Source organism: Gymnodraco acuticeps, unplaced genomic scaffold, assembly GCF_902827175.1.
Source record: "Gymnodraco acuticeps unplaced genomic scaffold, fGymAcu1.1, whole genome shotgun sequence".
NCBI lineage: Eukaryota > Metazoa > Chordata > Actinopteri > Perciformes > Bathydraconidae > Gymnodraco > Gymnodraco acuticeps.
The window spans coordinates 4,062,848-4,081,138 of NW_022990699.1; the positions used below are offsets into that span (position 1 = coordinate 4,062,848).

General features: G+C 45.6%; 1 protein-coding gene across 1 annotated transcript in view; it reads right to left on the reverse strand.

Moving 5' to 3' along the window:
* Nucleotides 1-18,291, reverse strand: part of LOC117555863 (putative methyltransferase NSUN7) — a 30,203-nt gene that overhangs the window by 4,234 nt on the left and 7,678 nt on the right. The window contains exons 4-11 of the mRNA XM_034230888.1: nucleotides 15,678-15,808; nucleotides 15,444-15,596; nucleotides 14,645-14,828; nucleotides 13,560-13,794; nucleotides 12,854-12,997; nucleotides 12,170-12,271; nucleotides 2,379-2,514; nucleotides 1,353-1,476 (exon numbers count right to left, since the gene is read on the reverse strand). Of these exons, the coding sequence (XP_034086779.1) occupies nucleotides 1,353-1,476; nucleotides 2,379-2,514; nucleotides 12,170-12,271; nucleotides 12,854-12,997; nucleotides 13,560-13,794; nucleotides 14,645-14,828; nucleotides 15,444-15,596; nucleotides 15,678-15,808 (1,209 nt within the window). The remainder of the gene's footprint in view (nucleotides 1-1,352; nucleotides 1,477-2,378; nucleotides 2,515-12,169; nucleotides 12,272-12,853; nucleotides 12,998-13,559; nucleotides 13,795-14,644; nucleotides 14,829-15,443; nucleotides 15,597-15,677; nucleotides 15,809-18,291) is intronic.

Consider the following 18,291-nt stretch of genomic DNA (forward strand, 5'->3'; position numbering starts at 1 on the left):
AGAGAGGAGGAGAGAGGGTTAACCAGAGGTGTTAAAAGGGAAAAGAGATTGAGTTTGGCTCAAATAAGAAAACTGCGAGAGAGACTTGTGACATGACAAAACAATAAAGCCGGAGACAGAGTGCTTTCCAATTAAATATGTTCATAAAAGAGTCACAAAATGTTCCTTTTAGAAACAGACATTGCTACAATAAAGTCAAACCCGTTAAAGACACTTCTATTGTGTCTTATTTCTGAGTTTCATTCATGAACACCTTCATTCAAACAAAAAAGTGGATTCTACCACTGCTCTCTCTCTCTGCTCTAAAGCAAACCTCACTCCTCTCATCTCATCCTCCTTCTATTGATTTCTATTTCTAAAGCTTTTTTTCCAATTCATCTTTCTCTCTTGGTGGCAGATTACACCCGAAGAAGTCGCCTGCGTTTGAGACCCGACATTCTCCTTTTTTATTCTAGCAGCTTTTTTCTTGTTTTTCACTTTTTTCTGGTTAGGGGTTTGACCAAGTACCTGTCACAGCCCGCTCCTTTTGACCTGATCTCAACTTCTGTGTTCTGGTTCCCAAATCGCCTTACCCTTTCTGCCCAAACAAAAAGACATCCTTATCTCAGTCTCCTTTTCGACAATAAGTTTCCCAGTGGATGAATAGTTTTTGATAGATAGCATGCAGTACATTGTAACTGCTTGATCATATTTCCCACTCTTGTCTCAGGGCTCACTTATCAAACCTCTGTCCCTCTGTCTCCGTTCTGTCCACACCTGTGTTTTTTATGACAACCGCCGGGGGCTTTTCAGGACTCAAGTCAAGTGAAGGACGAGTTAGTTCTTCAGCAGACATAACGGATGAGTGAGTCAGTGAAAACACTTTCTCTGAAAAATATAGCAGTCAGCCAAATGACACACCAGAAAGGTCAGGTCCAGGGCTAATGCTAAATGCTAATCAAGCTCAAATGTTCCCTGCTTGTCTCTTTGTTTGTCTCACTGCCTGAGAGCCATAGCAGCAGTAGCTCTAGACCAATGGCGCTGTCCGTTGACTGAAGTTGCAGACTGATTTGTAATTGGCACTTCTTCTCTAAATCCCGCCCCTCTGTCAGTTTTGTCACCAATCTTTTTACATTTTGCTTTCAAAGTGACCCAAATCGATGCAGTCTGAGGTCCACACACTATGATGCCTGCATCACTCCTCCTTTCTGATGGTCACTTAATCAAAGATTAAAATGCTGAATTGACCCTTGACATCTTGAGGTAGATAAGTCTAGTGTTGAGATAAATACGGCATGGCATATTGGGGATGCTGAGAAGAACATCCTTTCTTTGTCAGTACCTCAGCCTTTCTCTGTGAGGTTTCTGCTTACCTCTTTACTGAGCACAGCCAGAAAGCAGCCATTGCTCTGTTCTGAGGGCTCCAACATGAAGAAGGGCTCTGTTTCCTCTGGGCCCGCTGCATCGTCAGGAATACTGAACGGGGATGGAGAAAGCCTAGAGACAAAACACATACAAAACTGGAAAATACACTGCACAAAAACACACCCAGGTACACCTCAAAAACACGCCTGTTTGACATCCTGGCTCCTAAATGTTGGAATGAGCTCCTCATTGACATCAGGATAGCAGAAACTCTGCATATCCTCCGTAGCAAACTGAAAACGTGTTTCAATTGTACCTTGGCAATTACATTATTGAGAAAACAGGGGGGGGGTAAAGCACCTTAAAAAGCAAATGTAGGCTGTGTAACTAATTCACCAGCACTTAGAATGGTATGACTTGCTTGAAGTGAATATATCTGCACTTTCCTAGTTTTTCGGAGTTTGAATCTTGATGGTTTTTCCCCTTATTGTAAGTTGCTTTGGATAAAATGAAATGTAATGTATTAAAGTAAATGCACTATTTATTTGACATGCTTTGCTTTATACTGTATGGTGTGTTTGGTTATCTTAGCAAAGCCAGAGTGATCCATAACAATAATATTAATTGTGTTTTATTTATTTGGCGTTGGCTGAACACCAGGCCAGCTTTCAGTAGGAAAAGGAGTATGACTTGGTACAATCAGATCTACAGGAGTGGTAAAGTTCAACAAGTCTTAGGTTCTTTAAACCCCACACATAAAGAACGTCTTTGAAAAGGGAAGCTGTCTGAACAATGTTTTTCTCCTGCTTTTTCACAGTTTTTAGAGACATAAAATAGCCCCTTTGATTATTTTTCCTCCCTCAGTTCCAGCATGAGATGAGCTGAAACGTTGACAGAAGCGTATCTGGAGGGAAACAGACAAACAACCAGCAGGCTGACAGACAGCGAGGCAAACACACACAGAAAGACAACGACAGGAACAGAAGCAGAGAGGGCACTGGGGGGGTACTGGGGTACAGAGACTGGAGGCTGACCTGAAGTTTGCTTGTTTGGGTTCTCCCTCCTGCTCTGAGCGGGCCTTGGCGTGCTCCAGTGCTCTGCTCACTACCTCTTCATTCTCCTCTTGGTATGATGAACAGGTTGAGTACACCACCGACAAAACCCTCGGAACTAGACGAAACATAAGCATGACATCAACATTTGGCATGTATTATGTAGATAATTCTTTAAATTATCTGTGTTTTGCACTTTGAATCTGAAGATATGTGACAAATAAAACCAATAAAGTGAAATAAAGATGCTTGATTGACATTATAACAACATCCTATGTATAATATGTCCAATAGAAGCAGAAAAACCAACACATATTCAGGCATAAAGCATTTTCCTCTCTTATGAATGACAATTAAATGGGATTATTCCAGCTGAGCCATCCTGCTCATCAAGCGCCCTTTGAAGGAATGAAAATGAATTCCTCAGTACCCTATGTGTATATACGTGGCTCATTTTATCCAACTGCTGCTGGCTTGTAGATTTGTAGAGCTATTGGTAATTAGATTTATTTTTTATGCTCACTAATTATAGCCAGAGAGAAACAATTAGCGCCAAGCTGATAAGAAATAAAACCTGCTCAGATGTGGCAAATCGGTACCAACAAAATGTGAAATATCACTTCTAAGGAAGCGGAGCTCAGTCATAAAGACGAGACGACTGAGGGAGAAACATTTGACTTTTCAGACGTCCCGAAAACACACCCGTAAAAGGCTTTAGAGGTGTGTTAAAAGCGTGTGTGAGCGTCTGTCTGTGCGTGTGCTTATTCTACAATCGGTGAAACGAGACCATCGACTCAACCAAGCCAAAGCACTCGATACACACCCATCATTAATCAACACTCCTATTAGAAAGTATCTACACGGGCAAAAACATAGAAGAGGGCTGATCGATGGCAGTGTGATTAGAGGAGCTGGTTTTCATAGCCCCTAACAGAAAGACTCCAACTGCTCGATGAACATGACCAACAAGGAGAGAGGAGCGCTGAATACAAGATGGACTGCAGCTAATGAGGGAACATCGTGAACGCAGCTACAGTACATGCCTTAGAATATCATAAAATGCAGCATATCAAATAACGAAGAGAAAAAGACTTGACTGTGACACCTGCATAGAATCTGCATTATGTTACTTAGCAATAGAGCGGTGCAGTGATGACGTATTTTTGTAGGCCGACCCGGAAGTAAGCTGCGCATGGGCTTCCTCGACAAAAAAAGGAAAGGGATTTCTCCATAAGATTTTGGAATATTGTAAAAAATAAGATTAGTGGAAAACGAACCTGTTTGATAAATGCACGTTTTGTTCAGCAGGATAATCTCCACATGTCTACCCTACTTTTATAATTTTCTAGTCATAAATCTAATCAAAAATAGAATGCTAACGTTATGCTATAAACGAACTACAGCAGAGTACAGCAGGGTCGCACGACTTCAACGTCACGCCAACTTAAGATCGATATTCAAAAATACATATTCAAAAGTGTGCAAGTTGAAGTGTTTGTTTTAACAGTTTGCAAGAGCGCAGGTATTTTCCTTCTTTTTTTTTTGTCAGTTTATTGAACATGTCAGAAACAAAAACATACAACAATATAAATATATTCTCTTTTTTTCCCTTTTTTTTTCTCACTCAAATTAATAATTATAACAAAGTACAACAAAAAAAATCACAAAAAAAAAAAAAACAATAATAATTCTCAGATAGTCTCTGTCATGTTCAACAGGGGCAAGAAGAAGCTTAAAAAAAACTTTTCTGGTCCTACCCCCTCTTGCATATATTTTTCTTATAAATAAAACATTAGGTCATCGTCATCAGCGACATGTTTGTCTTGTTAATTTGTTTGCTTTTTGTTTTTTTACAAAACAATCGGAAATAAATTACTTTTACAAGAAATAACAACAAATGGGATTTTACAGGTCCTGTTCATAACCATTAATGATTTGGCTCCTAAATAATACTTTCAGTTTAGATAGACTTGTACAATATTTCAGTGCATCATTACAGTTATAACACCACAGACTAACACCTTTGGATGAGATGCAATGAAGTTTGGCATTTATTCGTAGGGGTGGTTTTTTGAAAATGCAGTTTCCTCTCAATATGTGCATGCTTTCTCTCCGTGTGAAAAGTCCCTGGATATTATGAGGTAATTGTTGATTTGCGGCTTTGAACATAATTTGAATAGTTTTATAGTCAACCAGGTCTTGTAGTTTTAGTGTTTTTAGTTTGATGAACAAGTTATTTGTAGGTTCTCTGTACGTAGTTTTATGTATAACTCGTATGGCTCTTTTTTGGAGGATGAATATAGGATGTGTATTTGTTGTATATGTGTTCCCCCAAACTTCCACACAATACATCATGTATGGAAGTATGAAGGAGCAGTACAGCATAAACAAAGAAGCTTGATTAATTAGGTATTTGGCTTTATTCAGAATTGCTATTGATTTGGATATTTTTGCTTTGATATAGCTTATATGTTTCCAACTTAATTTATTGTCTATGATTACTCCAAGGAATTTTATTTCCGATACTCTTTCTAACTGGACGCCATTTATAGTGAGTTTCTTCTCTGTATTGGTCGATCGATTCCCAAATATTATGAGTTTGGTTTTGCTTGCGTTCAATGTTAATTTATTTTGGTCAAACCAGATCTTCATCCTGCTCAGTTCCTTCTCCATTGTGACCAATAGCTGTTCTAAATCGTCCCCACAGCAGAGTAGACTTGTGTCGTCTGCAAAAAGAATGGTTTTAATAATTTTTGATACTTCACATATATTGTTAATATACAGAATAAATAGTAATGGCCCCAAGACTGAGCCCTGAGGCACCCCACATGTAACCTGCAGTAGTTGTGATTTATGGCTTTGTAGTTCAACGTACTGTTCCCTGTTATGTAGGTAGCTGGATAGCCATGATAGTGCAACACCTCTAATGCCATATCTCTGTAGTTTTTTAATTAATAATTCATGGTCAACCGTGTCAAATGCTTTTTTAAGGTCCAGAAATATCCCTATTACATATTCTTTCTTTTCTATTGCCTTAGTAATGTGTTCCATAAATTCTATAACTGCAAATGATGTAGTTCTCATTCATAACACTCCGTTCGATGTCTCACTATGGGATGCGCCTCATCGCGGAGCAAACAGAAGCATCAATCTCATTACGCCAATCCTGATTGGCTGGAGATCTTGACGTCAGCGTCAGGGAAATCACCCCCTATAAGTAGCTTGCGCCACAACGCATGCGCCATTCAAACACCTCTTCTCGCTTCAGAGCACATCTCTATGGTAGCCGGACAAGCTTCACGGTCCACAGACTGAACCCAAATATCCATTTCGGTCGACGGGCGCTTGCCGGCTACTCCTTCTGCTTCGCAGGAAGACGGTAATTACTAACGCTAGTTATTGTTGAAATCGACCTCGCCGCTCTCTTTCCCCGGAAAGTAAGCTAGGTCTGATTTTCTCAAGCTAGCGTTAGCTTGCTCCCTCACTACCGACACCACGGTAGCGAGGAAGTCTTTTCTTTTCTCTTCCCCACGGAGGAGGAAAGGATTAAAAGGAGCATACTGCCACACCAGTCAGTATTCTCTGGGAATAAAAGACCCACACCGTCCTTTTCTCCGGATTAAGGACAGGGTGGTTACCTCTTTTTCTCCCAACCTACCTGTTGAGAGCGGGTCCTCTCCACGCCACGAGGCGAACAAGATGGACGCCCCTCTCCCTCACACCAGAGGAGTCAGGGACTCGGTGGCTCGACTCTGCGGCTGCGGGTTGAAGATCTCGGGCACAGACACACACACCAGGTCTGCTCGTCCTGCCTCGGGCTGGAACACGCCCGAGGCGCTATCGACAACCCCGGCTCGTGCGGACATTGTGTCCGCTTCACCGTAAAGAGCCTCCGCCGACGGCTAGCACGCCAAGCTAGCATGTCGGAGCAGGAACCCCCCATGTCCTCTGACCTGCGGCCGGCAGTCAAGACGCGGGGGCATCTGTCACAGAGAGTGAACCCCTCTCCATGTCGGTCTGGGGCTCAGTATCTGCGATGGCCGCAGAACCGGATTCCCGCGCCCTGGCAGGCCGGGACCCGGTGGCGGCAAGACACGCGGGAACGGGACCCCACGCTTTACCGAGCTGGGGCTCCCAGTTAGACCTCACCATGGTCTCACCCGCGGAGGATGTCCTCGAGCTGGATTACGACGAGGACGAAGAGGACGCCTCGGTGTTCCTCCTGTCCGAGTCGGATGAACATGAAGAGGACATCTTCATGTCATCGGCTCAGGCTGCAAAGCCTGGAGCGAGGGCTGCTCTCCCAGACGATAGCATACCAGCTTCGCCCTGTCTGAGTATGGACCTGCAGGCCGTGTGCAAACGCGCTGCGGCCAGACTCGACATCCCGTGGCCTGAAATGGCCAAGGAGACCTCCAGGTCCCGCTACGAAGGGAAACATTTTCCCCAAGCAGCGCGGACAAAGAGACAACTCCTTCCGGTCTTCCCGGAGATGTTGGATGAGGTGTCGGTCTCGTGGAGAGACCGGCCCTTCAGCAACAAGGTCCCAATCCAGGGTGCCTCCTCCCTAGACTGTGACGGAATGGAGAAGCTCGGCCTGCTCCGCATACCGCCCATGGAACCGCTGGTAGCAGCCCACCTCCTACCGAGGATGGGCCCGTCACCAAGCAGGAACCCCACGCTGCCGGCAAAGTCGGACCAATTTCAGTCGACAATGACTGAACGGTCCTACAAAGCCGCAGCGTTGTCCGCCAGGGCCCTGAATGTGGCCTCGCTGCTAACCGCTTACCAAGCGGAGCTCTGCGAGGACCTGTCGGGTAACCCGGGGGCAGCCACTCTGGACGAGATGGCGGCGGTCACAGACATCTGTCTCCGTGTCCAACGCTGCGCCGTCCAGGCCACGGGTAAGGCAATGGGGATCATGGTGGTGCAGGAAAGAGCGAGATGGCTCAACCTCACCAACCTCCCAGACCGGGAAAAGGAGGATGTGCTGGATATGCCCATCGTTCCCGAGGGAATTTTCGGCTCCGCTCTTGCTTCCATGCAAAGGAGGTGTGAGTTGAAAAAGAGGGAGGACGAGGCACTCCACCTCTGCCTCCCTCGAAGGGTCCAGCCGCTGCCTTCGCAGCAGCAGTCCTTCGCCCAAGCTGCCTTGAACCCTGCTCGGTTTTAAAACACCGAAAACGCAGAGGTCGCAGCCCGCCCCGAGTCCCCAGCCCAGGCTGGAGACGAGGGCGAGCTGGCCCAGAAAATCTCCGGTTCCGGCTGCAGCTCAGGCGCAGCCAACCCAGAATTTCGGCCAGCAGGGGAGGAAGAAGAAGCGAGCGGCGTGACAGCCCCTCCTTCTCCCCTCCGTGACAGAGCTGGAAGTCCACGGTTCCCCAGCTCTAAATGCGTTCCCGCCGCCTCGAGAGATGCCTCAACACCATCCTCAAGTCCGCAAAAACACATGTCACAAATCTGTTTGTTCCTCTGTCATTAAACATTTGCCGCTGATGCATCCAGGCTTCAGGCCGAGGGCGCAGCTCAAAAAAAATGATAAGAAAAACAATAAAACCAATAAACAGCCCGCCAACTGTTCCCCTTCTGAGAGCAGCTTCGGCATCTCTCAAAAGGCGGATTACAGGCGGGTCTGTGAAGGCACCACCGTCACGCGCATGCGCAGTGCCGGCTGGGGTTTTAAAAGCACCACCGCCTCAGACTCAGAGGGGAAGAGATGTGACATCTCCACTGGCTCTAAGGAGCATGCAGTGGAAGATGCTCACATCATCTGCTTGGGTTTTCAAGACAGTAACACGGGGCTACAGACTCCAATTCGCTGTCACCCCCCCTCGCTTCTCGGGCATTCTGCATTCGCAGGCCCGAGGAGAGTCAGCCCATATTCTGGAGAAAGAGATTCTCTCTCTCCTAGAAAAGAGGGCTATATCTATTGTACCCGCCGAGCAGAGTCAGGGCGGCTTCTATTCCAAGTACTTCCTCGTTCCCAAACGGGGAGGGAACGGAATTCGGCCAATACTTGATTTGAGGGCTCTGAACAAATATCTAAGAAGATATAAGTTCAGAATGCTCACTCACACATCTCTGCTGCGGCTCGTGCGACAAGACGACTGGTTCACATCAGTCGACCTGAAAGATGCGTATTTTCACATCCCAGTATATTACCCACACAGGAAATATCTGAGATTCGCATTTCAGGGGATCTGTTATGAATACAGAGTACTCCCCTTCGGTCTGTCTCTCAGTCCAAGGGTGTTTGTACGATGTACGGAAGCCGCGATAGCCCCGTTAAGACAACAGGGTATTCGCCTGGCGACCTACCTGGACGACTGGCTGCTTCTCGCACAGTCGGAGCAGGAGGCTGTTACGCAGACAAATGTCCTCGTAAAGCACCTGCTCAACCTGGGTTTCATAATAAACACAGAGAAGAGCATGTTGTGCCCCGCGCAGACTATACTCTTCCTGGGTTTACACCTGAACTCGGTGCCCTTTTCAGCTCGCTTGTCAGCGGATAGAGTGAAAGCTTTCAGAGCTTGTCTCGCTCTTTTCCAGCTGCGCAAACATGTTCTCTTCAGATCATGCCTTCGATTGCTGGGGCTCATGGCGTCAGCCATCCTGGTCGTACGACTGGGACGCTTACACATGAGGGAGTTTCAGCGCTGGGTGGCCGCCCTAAAACTAAACCCTGCGCGCCATGGCGCGCGGAGAGTGATGGTTACTGTGAAATGCGTAATGGCACTGCGCCACTGGCTGCACCCGACTTTTCTAGTACGAGGTGTGCCTATGGGTGCTGTCCTTTCACGGAAAGTGGTCACCACGGACGCATGTCTGACAGGTTGGGGAGGTATTTATGAAGGTCGCCCGGTGAGGGGTCTCTGGAGCAGAGACCTCCAGCGGGCGCACATAAATTACCTGGAGCTTTTAGCGGTATTTCTCACCCTAAAACGCTTTCTGCCTTTCCTCAGGGGACATCACGTCCTCGTGAGGACAGACAATACGACCACAATATCGTATATTAACCGCCAAGGGGGTTTGCGTTCTCTCCAGTTACACACACTGGCGCGCAAACTTATCCTATGGAGCGGTAGGCGTCTCCTCTCTCTGAGAGCGACGCACGTACCGGGAGTGAGGAACCTCGGGGCAGATCTACTGTCCAGAGGTATACCACTGTATGCAGACTGGACTCTACATCCAAGGATTGTGAGCCAGCTGTGGGTGCATTACGGCAGAGCCGCGGTGGATCTGTTCGCATCGAAAGACAACGCTCAGTGTCAGCTGTTCTTTTCGATGCGCGATCTAAATGCACCGTTAGGCGTGGATGCACTCGCGCACAATTGGCCCCCGGGCCTTCTGTACGCGTTCCCACCCCTGGCTCTGATACCCCCAACTCTGGCCAGAGTGAGAGAGCAACGCCACACACTTATCCTGATAGCTCCGCACTGGCCAGCTATGTACTGGCTAGCGGAGATATATCAGCTGCTGTGCGGGCAGCCATGGCAGCTCCCACTACGCAGGGACATACTGTCCCAAGCGGGGGGGGGTGATCTTTTACCCACACCCAGAGCGCTTGGCTCTATTGGCCTGGCCCGTGAGTGGTACAATCTAAATACAGTGTGACATGACGCTGACCCTGGCAGCTGCCAAGCGAGCCAGTGGCACTCATGCACTATCTGTACAGTTTTCATGCACTCAGTTTGCCCCAGGGCAAACAGAGTGTGGTTGAAGCCTGACCCTGCCTTTATCTTAAGGCGGTCGGTTCGGGTACCACATTTGACATTAAGGCATCCTCCCCGCCACTGTATTCCTCCGGGGAACAGCGGCCGGATTTGCCGTGTCCAGCCCGTGCTTCACGCACGTACAGGGACAGATCAAGGGTGCTTTGTCATAATGACCAACCCCTTGTGTCCTGGGCTAACCCTTATAAGGGCAAGCCTGTTACTAAGCAACGGCTCTCCCACTGGTCTGTGGAAGCAATTGCTTTGGGGCTCATACGAGTCAGAGTTCGCAGGCACCCTCGGGTCCGCGAGCTCTTTCGACTCAGAGTCTGGCTGCATTCTGGACTCTGTCCAGGATGTCTCCCATCAAAGACATTGGTGCAGCGGCGAGCTGGTCCTCGCCGCTCACTTTTGTCTGCCTCCTAACAGGCTGGACGTTCTGCTCCCAGTGTGACTCAAGCAGTGCTGGGCACCTGGTTGAGTCAGAGCTCTACCTGTTAAGTTCTGGTTGGTTTGGTGATTTTCGAGATAAGCTCGTCTGGCAATACGGGAGCTACAATTTCCCATAGTGAGACATCGAACGGAGTGTTATGAATGAGAACTATAGGTTACTTGCGTAACCCCAGTTCTCAGAGTAACATGAAGTGAGATGTCTCACCAGACGGCCCTCCTTGCTATGGTGAAGCGAGAAGAGGTGCTTATTTTGAATGGCGCATGCGTTGTGGCGCAAGCTACTTATAGGGGGTAATTTCCCTGACGCTGACGTCAAGATCTCCAGCCAATCAGGATTGGCGTAATGAGATTGATGCTTCTGTTTGCTCCGCGATGAGGCGCATCCCATAGTGAGACATCTCACTTCATGTTACTCTGAGAACTGGGGTTACGCAAGTAACCTATAGTTCTGTTTGCTCTGAAACCATATTGTTGTTCATAGAGTATGTTATGTTTGGTGACGAAGTCATTTAGTCTTGTATAGTAGATTTTTTCCAGTATTTTAGAAAATTGTGAGAGCAATGAAATTGGTCTATAGTTTGACAGTACATGTTTATCTCCAGATGTATGTATTGTATTGGTATGACTTTAGCAGTTTTAATTTTATTTGGAAATACACCGGTTTGTATTGACTGATTACAGATGTGAGTTAGTGGTTTGGCTATACATTCAATAATGTTTTTAACTGTATACATGTCAATATCATGACAGTTGTTGACCTTTTACTCTTGAGTTTTTTAACTGTGTCAATAATTTCATTTTCATCAGTCCCTCTTAAGAATATAGTTTCCTTCACATATATATATATTTACTTTCAACACCATCACTACAACCAGTATTTGGAATTTCCCCAGCTAGACAAGGACCAACATTGACAAAGTACGTATTGAAATCTTCGGCAACTGAGGTCATGTCATAAATTACTGTATCCTTCAAGCAGAACAGGGGCAAACAAACTTAGCGGGAGTGTTCACGTGTTCGGCGTAATGACGTACAACGTCCTCGACAACTTCTGTAGTCCTATTCAGCCACTTGTTAACAACCATCGTTTTTCAGACACGTAAACTCTTCAAACCAGTGGGGTCACTGCTGATGTATTTAATGTCGTAGAACAAAATGTGATCCGTCTCTTCAATTTGTGTCAACCACAGACCTTATTTTGAGCTATTTTCCAAAAACAAGTTCAAATAACCCGTTGACTCTGAGATGAGGGAACCGGAAGTGGTCAAATGCTAAGTCACTTCCGGGTTTTAGGACTCGTTCCTGCACCACTCTATAGAGGTCCCTCTGTCATATACTGTTCTATAGAATGTTTTTAATATTAGGCATAATAACTTATCAGTGCTTTAAAATAAGCGAGGGATGCTGCAGGAGATTGTTGCTGACTGGCACAGAGCAACATTCCTAATTAAGACTCAGACGACCTCCCAGGGATCCCACAGGCTTCAGTCTAATGGCGTACCAGATTAGATCATTAGGAAGGATAAGCTCCATTGTGTCAGATAGGTGTGAGAGGCCTGAGCTCACATGTGTGCATGTCAACATCAGAGCAGGTGTTTCGACACTCACACTTCAAGGCATGATCAATATCCTTCCTCTGCTGGGCCACCAGAGCTTGCAGTCTGCTCGGGGCGATCGAGCCCTGAGATAAGTCCTGCAGCAGTTCTGTGTCTGAGGAAGAGCAGAATCTCCTTTTTATTAGCGTGGAGTGTGGTGAGCATTAGAACGGGTCATTTTTGTGAAACTATAATATATTGATATCCATATGTAGATGAAAGGGATGCTTTGAAAGGTTCGCTAAAAGGTTCAGTTTGCAGACTGAAAGCTTTGTGTGTGGATGGTCAACAAGTATTTTCAAAACTTGATTAAACATAACTATAAAACGCACAAATAGAAGTTTGAAAAACATAGAAATTCATCTTCTGATTAAATTATTGATACATTAATGTTAATGCTTATCAATAAATGCGGCTGCACTAAACTTTAACATAACTTTAAACTGCTTTCGCATTACTTATTTACTACTTTGAGATAGATCTTTTTAAGTGTGTTGGAGTAGATTGACAGCTTAATTGGGTTTCATTTGCATAACTTGCATTCAATATTAATTGGTGTGTTTATTGTTTTGAAGTATTAACTGTTGTGAGTGAATACAACTGTTTGTGCCTCTGTTCTATTTCAGCCATGCACACCGGGATGTTATGTACACTAAATGACTATGTATTTCTGAAATGTGTACAGATCACTATGTACCTCCATTCTCTTGCAGTATGAAGTCCACCGGGTTGCTGACTGCAGACACAGAGCACTTTGGGTTCAGCAGGATGACGCGCACCTTCTGCAGTCGCTTGTCATCGTTGTCCAAAGACTGGAAGACCTCTGGTATCAGCTTCACATCTGAGCAGAATGTGAATGGGGTTTACTGATAACCCGCATAATAAAAAGCAAAAAAAACATTTTCTCAATGCTTAAAGTCTATTTACAATGTCTATATTTCTTCATAGTAAAATACCGTGCCTGAAGGCATCTTTTGCAATTATTGCATTGTCAGCTGTGTAATACGCGCTTTATTGTTTCTCTAATGACTACAGTGGCTGAGATGCAGCAACCATCTGCATATTATATTTACATTCAGCTCAAGATATCATGCATAGATTGGTTTTAGAGCATGCCTGTGAGCATTTGAAACTAACAATGATTTAACCAAGACTCTCCGTCTAAATACCCCAAATATTTGATGCATTTGGTCTTTAAAAAGCCTGACAAAATGATATCAAATATAATCATTTCACTCTACCAAAGTGCTAAAAAAAAGCATATTCTGTTTCTCATTGTCTCTTTCATTGACGTAAAGGACAGAATAAAGATAAAGAGCTTCAGAGTGAAGACAACAAAGACATAAGTAGATATCTCTTAGACACAAACAGATGCTGCATTCATGGACACATGTTTTCCGTACTCCTGCAGCCCATGGCGGTGACGGCCTGCTGCAGCTCCTCCCTCTGAGCGTCTGTACGGTCACTGACACAAACGTAGACTGTGGGCTGGTTGCTGCCAACTCCTTTACGTTTCTCCGCAACTAGGCAGGCAGTGTGGGAGACGGTGAGACCGGAGAAGCATCCCAACATAAGAACATCTCCTTCTTCTGGCAGCAGGGAGCACACGGCCTGTGGGCCCAGGCTGCAGGACTTATCCTACAGACACAATGGGTGAAAGCATTAGAGACCGTCAACACAATATGTCTACATTCAGGTTTTCTGCACAGCAGCAACACTCTGCAAAAGGAGACACAGATTAACATAGGAGATAGGAGAGGTGCTCTGTATGAAAGTTGTAAATGGAATTGAGGTGGGAATAGATGAGAGAGGTGAAGGAGCGTGGAACAGCAGTTGCAAAGCAGGTACGGAGGGGAGGAATACAGAGAAATGCTGAGAGTAACCGATCAGTCAGATTACAACAAAGATGTCCTTCAAACAGTGGGGTCCCTTCTGGAAATAGTATTGAATGATTCCCTGTGGGACCACCCGGCTGGCTTGAGTTTCATCAGTTAATATCCTTATGGTTGGTTTGTGAAGAAAGACAATCCAGGGTGGAGAAGAACAAGGACATTTGAACAGAGAGAAACTAGAGGAGAGAACATCAAATAGAGAGGGAGAGGTTATTCATTAGGCAGGGGTGTGGAATATGTGTATGATTGAATTGTGTTGCGGTGCTGTGCGCGGCTTACAGTTTGCATGCAAGCTTGACTTTAATGGAGTAGAAAATAAATGATGATACCGCTCTCCCCCTCCCGGACTGGAGGATTCCTTATGAATCAAAGTGAGGAATGGCCCGATGAGAGGAACTGATGTGAAATATTTGTATCTGAGAAAACTAATCTTAGTTGGCATAAGGGATCATTGTTATAATCAATTTGAGCAAGTCCATTACCAAAGTAAAATGGTGCTGAACAGATTTCCACAGCCATACAATCTGCAGAGAGGGGGGGGGGGGGGGGGGGGGGGGGGGCTCTTGTCAGATGCCTCCTCTCTGTGAAGCTTGTACCTGGATGATGAGTTTGTGGTTGCTAAGCAGCTTGGTGGTGTACAGCTGAGCTTTGAGCTGAGCAGGGAACACCAGTATATCCCCACAGTGGGGATCCTGGCAGAAGGTCTCGCCCTCCAGCTGACCGATCGATTTCACCTGTGAGAATCCCGCACTCTTCAGCACACTTTGGACCTCATCAAGGCTGTAGGAGAGGACAGAGGAGAGGAGATTAGTGGAAGCCCAAGAGAGGGAAGGAGGGAAGAAGGTGAGAGGTGGAAGAGAGAGGAAGACTGTCATTATGGATAATAATAGAGCGTAGAATTGTTGCGTGGCCTGTTAAAAGACTTTAGCAGTACAATGTGTTGTAAAAGCCATTAAGATACACACATGCGCACACACACACATACACACACCACTAGTCCCAACAGGTGACCTTTACAGTCCTACAGCTGGCTGAGGGTTGTTGCTGATTGAATCTGTCCACAGCAGCAGGATTTACACCTAACTGAATCAGCCTGTCGGGGCGCCTGAGAGAACACACACTGGACCACACACACAGACACACACACACGCTCACACACACTGTCCAGTGGTTTAATTGGATGTCAGCTGGGCACCTAGCCCATAAAACATTGGGCAGCACCCCAACTTAAAGGTCTCCGAGTAGATGCAGGTGTGTGTGTGTACATGCTAACACACACTCTTTATATGCTTACAGTGCATTCCTGGGTTTATGTACAGGTGTGCATTTACAGTACAGGTGTGTGTTATCTGCTCTGGTGAGGTGTGTGTGTGTGTTTGAGTGTGCTCAGCTTACCTGCTCTCCAGCGTGTTGACCCATGCATAAAGTGGAAGGCTGCTTGATCTCTCCTGCTTGGTCTTCAAACTCTCCGGCAGGATACACTCGATGGACAGGAGATCATGTTTGATCCTGCAGCGCGCCAGAGAGGCTGCCAGCTTGGTTTTAAACCTGCGTCCAACACACACTCCCTTTAGTAAATCCACTCCAAGTTTGGGTGCTTTATTCCCTGTGTCGTTTTTCATATCTTACCTAAGGAGGTACTTCTCCACATCTCTGACTTCCTGTTCAATCTCGCCGTCCCGTTGGCGTTCCCTTGGGAGAAACTTTCTGTCCTGGAAGTCGTAGAGCATGACGGCAACAAGGCACATCTGATCATCTGGCTAGAGCACGAGAAGAAATAAAGTATGGTTCATTGGTGACTTCTGTTTTAACAAGAAAGCAGAGAAATAGCTTGAATGAGTCGAGAAGCTGCATAATATAACAAATCAGATTTTTCATAAGATAACTGAGACACAATAATTTAATAAGTGGATGGTCAGACCTCAAAGATCAGTTGCAGATAAGATACAAGAACGTCAAAATGTGCATAAAACCAACACAGCTTGACATCGGTTAATAGTGTAATTTGTTTGTGGTTACCTATTGAGGTGCACAGAGCAGTGATTCTCATTATTTGTATTCATTTGGAGACGTATATATCCACACACATAGTCAGTATAACACTGTAGCTTAGAGATGTCCTGCCATGACCCCACTGCTACCACTTCATTAAACATAGGAGGAAGCTAAGTAATGTCTCTCCATCTCCTCCTCTGCAATTATCTCAATCCATTCAGCGCTCTCCCCTGTCTCTCTCTCTCTTTCTCTCTCTCCATGTCTATGTCCCTCTCTCTCACTCCACCTTTCTGTCCCTAAGGGTGGGAGGGCACCAGCCGCATTAGTGGCAGATGGTGTTCCGCAGCAGCAACAGCTTGAAACATTCTCACTAGCGGGCTAATGGGCCGAGAACAGGAACGCTACAAGGGTTTCTGCTGCAGCGAAGGAATTAGTCAACGCTTATTATTCATTCCGGAGGCTTTCAATTTCATTTTTGGGGAAAGGTCGTTTCCAGAGACGGAGTTGTGGCGCTCCACTTTTCCTTTCTCGACCTCATCCCCTCTGCCTTAAGTTCCACTTGTCCTTTACCAAGGTTAAACCCATGGGTGTGGGGAACTTCCCAGTCATTAAGTTTCCTGGCAACAGCACCCCGTGGAAAACAGGTCTCCAGTAAACATGCCTGCTGTGCTGAGTGCCTGCTATGAAATAAGAAATGAAGATGGCCTCACTTTATTTAGACTTATTTTCAATTGAATGAAATGACCATGACATGGATTTGAAAACAAAGTTAGTGCTAAAGCTAAAGTACTTAATAATAGATGGTAAAATTACCCAGAAGAATGTAGACATAGTTCAAATCTAATATAGCCTTTTTACATAATGTTGCTTACGGCTATTCCATGTGAAAAGTACCACCTAATAGGTTTGCCTCACATCTACAATGTCACTCATTTCCGTCCTCCAAAGGATTAAGGCTTCATTTTCTCATTCCATTCTGATCAAAGGCGCCTCAGGCTCTCTCAGCATGCAGGTCTATCTATAACTTCATTTTTTTTTCTTAATATCCTCATGTACCCCCCCCCCTTTCTCCAGCATGCCTATTCCCCGTCACCCACGTCTCTCTCGACCAAGGTTGAACTTTATAGATGCCAGCAGCGTAAAAGGAGGTAAGAGTGAGCGCTAAAGTCTGTCTCATTGTGTCTGGGCTTTATTGTCTCACTAGAGGGATGCAGAGTAACGACCTGCCACCAACACATAGGGAGACCCATTCATTTCACACGGGGCCATATTTCACAAGGCTGCAGTGTGAGTGTGTGTGGGAGGGGGCAGGTTGCTTTGCCAAGTAATGTGTGTGTGTATGTTTCCTCTGAAGTAGACATTGGCTGTCTACAGTCTGTACACTCCATGACAGATCGGTTTTCTGTTAACGCATTCAGCACCTCTTGCGTTCATGACTCTTCTCTCCATGTATCCGCTACGTGCACACAAACTAGGTCTGTGCATGTTTTATCGCCATCCAGACAGTCTGAGAAGCAGCTAAAGCAGCCCTCCTCTTTGCACAGCTTCTTTGTATGTGGAGTGAAAATAAAGTAGGGCAAAAGTACATGCCAATCTCCTCCAGAGGATGCTTTTTCATTTAAGAAGCAGAACGTTCATCTCCTGCCTAACAGCCGCAGGTACGGGGGCTGTGCCGGGATTATTTTTGTACGACTACGCAGCACAGACTTCGGATCGCTAATAACATTCAGCACACTGGTTCTAGGACACATGTAGGATAAACACTGTGCAGAATACACTCAGAAGCAACATCATCCAAACACAGTGCCCCTGGGTTGCTACTGCATTCTGATTTCATCCCTTATTAATGGGGAGTTTTCCTTGTCAAAGGTAATAAAGACAAGGCCAGGAATATTCTGCCTCAAAGTACCTTTTAGATGTGTTACTCCAAAGGGAGCAATTGTCATTGATTAGGGAAGGGAATATGAAAGACACGAGGTGCTTTGTGAGTGGATGAAAGGAGAATATCAGTGCAATACGTCAATATTACTGCTACTGATTAGAGGTCTAGAGAAAAGAACAAAGGGTATGTGGAGTGTAACAGCGGGTCATGAATATTGGAGAGCACTGAGTAAAGCACTGTCAAAGGATTGTGAGCAAAAGGGTTCAGAAAAACAGCTCCAGGTAAACAACGCTGCAAACAAAGTGTCTAGCTATTCTCAGAATCAAAAGGATGTATAAATGAAACACATAAATACACCAATGGATT